The following is a 9,050-nucleotide window of genomic DNA, read 5'->3' on the forward strand; positions in this document are numbered from 1 at the left end:
GGGACAACAAAAGAAAAACAACAAAATAAAGATAAGAAAAACGCAAGAGAGGCAGGGAGTAACAAAAAATGCAAAAAACAAAGGGAGTTTCTTTCTTGCATTCTTGCATTACTGTGAGGCAGAGAAAAAAGGAGAAAGAAAGAGCAGAGAAAACAGGAAAAAAAAGATAGAAAAAAACGCATCTTTGCTCTATTTTTCTGCAAATAAAATCCGTAAGAAATGAGAGAAGAAAGTGCAAGAATTAGTAGAGAGAGTGACATAGACACAGAGGAAAGAAAGAGGCAAGAAGCAGACACAAATACAGAACAACAGGAGAAGGTCGAACACAGACTGAGCAACCATCACGCTTTCAACACCACTGCAATTTCTTTGTCTCCAGGTCTGTTTTCTCTTCACCTCTTGCATGCTTTGTTCTTCTTTGTGTTTGCACTGTTAGCGTGGTCTCTTTGCATTTGTGCTGTTTTGTGTCTGCACTGTTTAATTGAATTAATTCACTTGAATAGTAGCTCTCCATTCACAAAAGAGGACTGGGTCTTGCAGACTCAAGGGTAGTAGCTTTTGGAGTTTAAAAATTCTTGCTGAATGTGGAGAAAATTGTAGGAATGAAGAACTCGTGCTTGGTGTTTAGTTGAGCATGTCATTGATAATTGAAAAGAGACTCATCTTTGGTAGGATTGCTAGCATCTTTAGGACAAATAGTGAAATATTGTGGAGTGAGACTTGGAATTTTGTTGGAAGCAAAGGAGTTTTTGGTATAAATTAATATGGGAATATCCTTTAAATATACCTAGGCATGTTTTTGATTCATGGCTCGCAATTACTAGAATGAAGCTTTCATTTTCCAATGACAAACGCGAATTTGATGTCGAGGCGGCCATCATAGTCACCGCACAACCACTACCATTAATTCGTTTTGACTTTGATTTTATGTAGCTATCCCGAGCACCAAAGAATCATTTACTCTTGTATATACATTGAAGAATTGGCTATAGTTATGCTAACCTTGGACCCGACTGACAGCTATTTATCCGGGGTTTGAGTGTAAAAAAAATTAATTTAAAATAAATATAATTCTCAATTCTGAATGGTTTTTTTCTTACATCATCAAATCAATCAAAACTCCTTCCATTAAAGCCACTCTACGATTCCAAATTGGCAGCTGATGTTGTATAGAGTGACAAGAGAGAGTGATGTCAATTACGTGACGATTGCATTCATGACCTCCGTCCATTTTATTTTAATTTTTTTATTGACTTTTCGGTCCCTGTTTAGATGGTTTATATAAAGATTTGTCAGGTAAATGGATCTGCCATCTTCACACATCTGTTCTGAGGTTTCCCAGGGGATTCATGGTTGCAAGCTCTGGAGGGAGAATAATGGAGAGTAGTAGTGGGAGGTCTAATCTTTCTTCTACAAAAACAGAGAGAAAAGTCAGGGAGAAAAATAGGAGAAATCAAATGAAAACCCTTTACTCCAAGCTCAATTCTCTCTTCCCTAACAAAGAATCCATGGTTATCTATCTTCCACCCTCTCTAAACTCATGTCTCCTCATGTTATTGCATTCTAGCTTGCTGTCTTGCACCTTCCATGAGGAGGTCAAGCTTTCCTTACTCTGATCATGTTTGGAGAAGATTCGAAAGATTTTGGATTTATAATTTGCATTTGGATGATATTTCTTGTTCTTGAATTGAAAATATTTTTCCTTTTCTTGTGGATATGCAGGAAAAACAACCTCTGCCTGATCAGATAGATGAGGCAATAAGCTATATAAAGAGTCTGGAGGAAAAGTTGGAGAATACCAAGGAAAAGAAAGAAAGCTTAACATCTGCTACTTCAAAATCACCTAAACTAAAAATCCAAGAAACATGTTCAGCTCTAGAGATAGTTTTTACAATTGGGCTAGATGATCAGTTCTTATTTTACGAGATCATCAGCATTCTGCATGAAGAAGGTGTAGAAGTTGTCAGTGCTAATTCTCAAGCTCTTGGAGATTCCATTTTTCATGTAGTCCATGCACAGGTAATATTTATATTTGATCAATTACGCTGATTCATTTGTAATCTACAACACGTTTTCTTGACAATTCAACGATCAACACGAATTTATTTGTGCAGATGAAGGAATCTGCTGATGGTCTTGGAGCTGCAAGAGTAACTGGGAGAGTGAATAGGCTTATCAATGGATCCACAAGTGAAATAGAGTTGGATTCAGAGCTATGGGATTTTGTAATTCATCCTGAGACTATATTGAAATTCTAAACAGTACTAAAGTACCAAAGTTGGCATAAAATGATGGTAAATTTGGCACTATATTTTGGAATCTGTGTTTAATTTCTTGAAATCTGTATAACAAATTTAGTAGCTACTGAATGTTATATATATATATATATATATATATATATATATATATATATATATAATGCCTGTTCTGTCAAGAAATAAAAATTGCTTGCTTACTTTTGAGTTACCATTTTGAAAGCAAAAGCAATTGTTGCCCTTCAGCATCACAAACTCGTATTTCGTTCAAACTTACATTGAATTGAATGAATCAAACCGATATCGTTTTCCTTTTTTGAAGTTATGTAATATATCATTTTGAAAACAAATTTAAAAAAAAAATATTAACTTGCAATTTGATCAGTCCACCAAATGAATTTCCAAACACTTTTTTTTTTTAAACTCAGTCCAAGTCAAGTTCTAGTTCTACTCATCTAGAAGGGCTGGTTTAGTAACTACAGGAGATTGCTTGGTTTTATTTATGATTGCAATCCCAATCCCTGGATATTGTTTATATAACTCATTTTTAGGGGCAGGTAAAATAACTGAAAAACTAAGATAACTAAAAAAAAATAACTGAAAAAATTAAATCGTGAAAAAAACCGATTAAATTGATTAGAAAAAAATAAAAAAACAATTTGGTTCGATCTGATTTCTGTTTTAAAAGGCCGAGACCGAATAAACTGAACTGAACCAGTTCCAATAAAAATAAAAACACTAGTGGTACTATAAATAGCTTCCAAACCCATTTATGTTTTAGTTTCTTCTTCTAACCCCCCCTACTCCTTCTTGTTCAATCTCTCGATCAAATCTTCATTTCTTGATCTTTTTGTCTCTAAGTCAAAGATAGCAATCGCTCCTTCGAGTTCTTTGCCTCTTCAAGTTGGATAAGAAATTTGATCCTGCCTATAACACCTTGTAATTTAATACATTCGTAAAAGAACTTTGAGCCTTAACTTAAAAAAAATGGGTATTTTTTTTCCTTCCATTGAATTTATCTAAGACTTTTTGAAATTCCTGTTGAAATTTTGGCAGCATTTCCCTTATACCTAGAGGTCCCAAGTTATCAACAATCATCTTGTACAATTATACTCATTTCTCAATCATATCATAATCCTGTAGAACCTCAACAACACATAATTCTTGTACATGCATAAGATTTCGCATGTTCATTTCTTTCCCAGTAACACACATAATTCATAATAATTGGAAGTAAACAAACATTAAGATTACAAATACAAAATAATATATTTTTATGTCCCGACACTTAATATAAAAGGAATACTATTACATACTAAGTCATTTAGTTCTTTAAAGACAAAATACATTAATGTTTATCTTCTTATTTAATCATACAAAAGGAGACTAGACCTAAAACATTGCTCTTGGCGTGAATCTGAAGGACCAGCAATTTCATAATGTATAGATTAAATATAGTAAGAATAAAATATAGCATATAAGGAAAATCACACAATACATGCACATGTAATTAAACATATATTCAACAATATGCAATCATAGTTCTTTGAGATTCTCATTTAACCTTCCATTATTACGTCAATATTCATCATTCTTAGAATCATTCAACATTTTTATTTTGTGTCTTGTTTTACCTCACGAGTGCATCTAATTCGTTATAATAACTACCATGTGATTTCTCTCCCTTACTCTTTATTTCTTTATATCAATTTCAATCCCAACATCTATTATACAATTATGACTTTTCCATATAAATCGTCAAACTTGTCATGTTTTCGGTCCAATTTTGGTTTATAAATATATTCAACTTACATATTTCTTGTGCCAATTTCGACACATTTCAATGTTTCTTTAGATTTTCAGTAAAATCTCTCCTTATCATGGAACCTACCATTATTTTCACAATTTTCATATCCAATCCATTTTCAAATAATATGAATATCATACCTACATCAATCTATTTAATTCATCAACCTAATCTCATTTGGCCACCGTAATTAAGGTCAAATTTCATTATCCATCATTGTTATTGGTATTTTATTACACTATTATAATTACCATCAATTTCTTATCATGCCAACAAAAACACAAAACCTAAATACAACATATTTACATTATTAGTCATAATTTCTTTGAAATCCTCTATGTGCACCATTCACGATTCTCAAATTGTATTAATTACAATTCATCAATTAATTCAAAATACATAATATATATATATATATATATATATATATATATATAAACACCTACCATGGTTAATGAACTTTTATTCTCACGTCCTAAGCGATATGATATTTGCCTCCATCCTTCACATGGATTAGATCTTCATCAATTTTTATTTATTTATTCCTTCAATAATCCATAACATAAACATAATTTACCATTTTTGTTTAATAGTAAAGTATCATCCAACATTCCTAGCCCATTACCGGGTAACTAGTTTCTCCGCCCATCTTATTCCATAATTTCTAATCAATATCCGCCTCTTCAAAGGCGAATGAATAATCCTATTAAGATGTCAATCCCCATTTCATTAACACTTTTAATTATTCCCTATCAGAAATACCATTATAATACCTCTCCCCCAAAACTTGGAAGGGAATGCCGACACTAATGAATTTCATTAGTCGCCCATATCAGGACCGACTAATCAAGTTTATTGTAAATGCCAAAATCAATGCCACCGATTGATGTCATTGACTATATCTAACTCGAAATAGCCAATCAGATTTTTCTTTCCATAATACCTTGAAATATTTCCAGAAATGTTGGTGTCAAGATTCTTGACATCATTAGCTTTCACTTTAGGAACATCTAATCAGGTTTTGTGTGATTGCCGATATCGATAGCACCGATCGATATCATTAACTATTCTCACCCAAATAGTTAATCAAGTTCAATATCCCTCATTTTCAGGGATGATTATGCTGATGTTAACAAACCTTATTAACATCATTAACCTCCCCATTCGAGACTGGCTAATTAAGTTTCATGTGATTGCCGATATCGAAAGCACCGGTCGATATTATTAACTATTCTCACCCAAATAGTTAATCAAGTTTAGTATCCCTTTTTTTCAAGGATGATTATGCCGATGTTAGTAAACCTTACTAACATCATTAGCCTCCCTATTCAGGATCAACTAATCAAGTTCGAGGAACGGTCATCAATGAAGACTATTAATGTAATTCATTTTCTGAACCCAATCAAGTACTCAAATCCATTTTAATTTCTTGTTTATTTCACTTTATCCTTTCTCTTTGTGGTTTCACCCATAGATGCAATGACTAAGAATTTAAAAAGTTAGTAAATTAACACTATGCAAAAAGTGTAGGTATATAACAACTACCAACTTTAGAAGCTCGACTCGACTTGCACTCCATTGTTGTTGTTGTGCCCCTCCTGTAGTCCCTGTTTAAGCTCCTACTATACGAGGTCCTGAGAAGTTGAATGAATGCTTCTCCCATTTCAATATAACATCCTGAATCAATATTTGAATCTTCCCGATTTATTCATAATATTCATAAATTCACAAAATCAAATACTTCTGTAAATAATTTCCATGGATGTATTTTATTTTCATACTTGTCATTTAAATTCATTTACATTAGAATTTATTTACACTAACATTAAACATGCCATTAATTCAATTCTTCATCAATGATTTTTAATGTCCAAAGGACATGACTTTTCGTTACCGATATTTTTCTAATGTCCCAAGACATTTAACCTATCACCAAACAATGTAATTTAACTTAAATTCCAGCGATGACTACACATGCCAAATTTTTTTCAAAGCATACTCAAAATGATTCCTTATATGATAATTCAATTTACAACATCCCTTACCATGATTTCTCATTCATTTCTTCATCAAGACATGTAATTTACTAAACATTCCAGCGCCTATTTAGTTAACATGGCCAGCCATAATAGAGGTTAATTTTTTCAAAGTTAGTTTCAATTTATCCCAACCTAATTTCTCATATCATATTTCTCATTCCAACACAACCAAAGTATTAATCCACCATTATTTTTATAGAATTTAACTATACAATCACTTATCAACACATCAAACATGACTCAAACACAACACAAACAATTCTCAAACACTTCCATCATTATTAAACCCATTACAACTATCATTAGTCCCAAAACTTACTTTTTATGCTAAACATCATATTCTCATTCAATATTTCTCAAACCAAACTTAAAACATAATTCTTTAAATTTAGAATTCAATAAATCCAAACGGTGGAATTATACATCATCATTGGAATAACATATCCAAAATTAGCATACATCCAATAGTTAAATCTTTCTATATCAGAACAATATCGAACTGATCTGAAAATTAGAGACCTACTGTTCAAAAAGTACAATTTCTGGTAGGAGTGTTTGTTTCTGATCTTAACTGTTCAAAATTTATATAACATTTGGATGAACAATATCCAAAATCCAGACCAATCCAATGGTGAAAAGATGATATAACAGCCGACGAATGAGGTTGTCTTGAATGGTGATTTTTCAGAAATGTTCCTCCGGTGACAACACTCAAATGAATTCTGCTATTGACAATCCCTTCAGTCAGAATATAGGTGGCATTGAGCATAATAACATATCCAAAAAGCAACCTAATCCAACGGTGGAAAGCCAAGATATGGATGTCGAAGTTCCTACCCTATTGCCATCCCAAAACCCATAGTTTCAAATCAACTTATTCCTTCTATTTTTCTACAAATCAAGTCATTATCATGCAATTAATCTCGAAATTCACAAGAACAATTGTTCCCCTAAAATATTTACAAGAACCCTAGAATTTTAAAATTGAAGGTTTTCTTCTCCTCATGCAAGAACAAGAGAGAAAAACAAGATTACTAAAGGGTATGTTGCTTACCTTTGCTACTTTAACTTATTTCAATGAATTCTTGCAAAAATCTACAAAACTCATGTCCTTCTCATTCAAGTTCCAGTTCCTACTCTTTGTTTTTCCCAAGCCTTATAACTCTCCAAGTATAGTCACTTGGTTTGTTTTGTTAGATATAATCCTCCCAAGAACACTCATTTTTTATTTAACTTGAAGAAATGGAGAGGAGATGAAGAAAATGGGAGAAAAATGGTCTCTCTCCTGTTTTCTCCTTTTACAGATGAGAATGTGGGTTGTCTTTAAAGGAGGAGAGGGGGGATAATGTTTTATATAAATTACCAAAATACCCTTATTAATGCCACTTGTGTTATCTTCTTCAATTTACTCAATTTTGAGTACTCTCGTGAAGCCTTCCCAAACTTAGACATAAAATTTTAACTTAATAAACCAATAAGTCTGGAGATTCCTTATAGAATTTCAACCTGATCTAACAGTTGGATTGAGATATATTATCAATATCGTAAAACTAGACAATCGGTGTCTTTTACGCTAAAATCTGAATTTCATGCATTACTTTATTTACTTAGATTCTCATGAAATTTCCCATTAATTTATACTCAATAAATTCAATATTACCAAATTTATCACTAATTTATTGAAATAAGTTTTTTTTATAAGGGTTTACATATCTTCTTATTTTTCTTATTCTTTTATTCAATGAAACTTGTCACTAATTTCACCAACGTTACGAGTTTTAAACTAAAAATCATGACACTCATTTCAACTTCAACAATACCTTTAAATTTGTTTATGGATATCATTCTCTCTCACACACAACACATTTATTATCATTTCTACTATTTCTTTCATATCAAATTTCCATTACTCATCGAGACCTCATTACTTCAATCCTATGTTTATTTATTTATTTATGGGGCTTTACACTGCCTTTTTTCTTTTCTAAATTGTTTTTTCTTCTTTTTTCTTCTTCTTTTTAGTTTTTATCAGTTTATATTAACCTATTTTGTTAAACTTTTTAGGTGAATTATTCAATAGAACCATATACGGTTTTAATGTCCATGCTTATGCGCCTTAAAATTTGGTTTTTTTTTTTTTTCTCTCTACAGGTTTTTCTCACTTGGTTTCTGAGAAAATACAATCAATAAAATGTTAAATGCATATGATTTAGTTAACAATAATATTAAAATAACATATTTCCTTCTCTTCTTTTTTGTTGGTACTGAGATAAAGACAATCAATGTGTTGTATTCCACTTTCAAAGGACTCTTGGATTGTATTTCTTTAATTTTACAAGGGGCATTGTTTTCTTGGTTTAAGCCCAATGTTTTCAAGGTTTTAGTCATTTTCCATGTCATATAATTTTGTTCTGAATTTTAATTAGAGTTTGATTTGAGAAAACCATCAAGTGCAAATTAAAAAATATTTCTTCTATTATTCGAGATAAATTCTGGTAAAGCAAAGTTAAACAATGATTATAGGTTTTTGCCTTTTAAATGACCCTATCAAAAGTAAAAAAAAAAAAAAAAAAACCGGTTTTGATAATTTTTCCCTGCAAGATAATAAAATTATTTTATTATAAGTAATTCACAGTTTTTTTTAATATAAAAGAAAAGGTTACAATTTTTAGTGTATCGAATATTTCCTCGTTTTGTGTCTTACTCCATCCCTTAAATGCACTTTTTCCAACGAAAAGTTATTATTAAATAGTTTACTACCTATTATAGGCTGGGCTTGGACATTCAACGTCTTGGCAGTTATCGGGCCATATTTGGGCTTTCAAAAGGCTCGTAAGGTGAAAGGCATGGCCCATGGTAAACTCTACCCATTAACCCCCACTTAATTACTATTGGATAATTACTAGTAAAGTAGAGGGGTGATTTCGTCGTTTGCCCCACAAAAACGAG

General features: G+C 31.7%; 1 protein-coding gene across 1 annotated transcript; it reads left to right on the plus strand.

Annotated features, from left to right (window-relative positions):
- Window positions 1–1,322: 1,322 nt before the first annotated feature.
- Window positions 1,323–2,390, plus strand: LOC118056740 (transcription factor bHLH162). The gene is made up of 3 exons (XM_035069063.2): window positions 1,323–1,511; window positions 1,723–2,019; window positions 2,115–2,390. Exons 1-3 carry the CDS (start codon window positions 1,350–1,352, stop codon window positions 2,256–2,258), a joined length of 603 nt encoding a protein of 200 aa, XP_034924954.1. The 5' UTR covers window positions 1,323–1,349; the 3' UTR covers window positions 2,259–2,390.
- The last annotated feature ends 6,660 nt before the right edge of the window (window positions 2,391–9,050 follow it).

This window comes from Populus alba, chromosome 19 (assembly GCF_005239225.2).
Source record: "Populus alba chromosome 19, ASM523922v2, whole genome shotgun sequence".
NCBI classification, from domain to species: Eukaryota; Viridiplantae; Streptophyta; class Magnoliopsida; order Malpighiales; family Salicaceae; genus Populus; species Populus alba.

Coding starts and splice junctions, on each gene's coding strand:
- LOC118056740 (XM_035069063.2), top strand. CDS start 1,350: ATGGTTGCAAGCTCTGGAGGGAGAATAATGGAGAGTAGTAGTGGGAGG. Junction 1,512..1,722: donor TCCCTAACAAAGAATCCATG/GTTATCTATCTT, acceptor GTGGATATGCAG/GAAAAACAACCTCTGCCTGA. Junction 2,020..2,114: donor TTCATGTAGTCCATGCACAG/GTAATATTTATA, acceptor TTATTTGTGCAG/ATGAAGGAATCTGCTGATGG.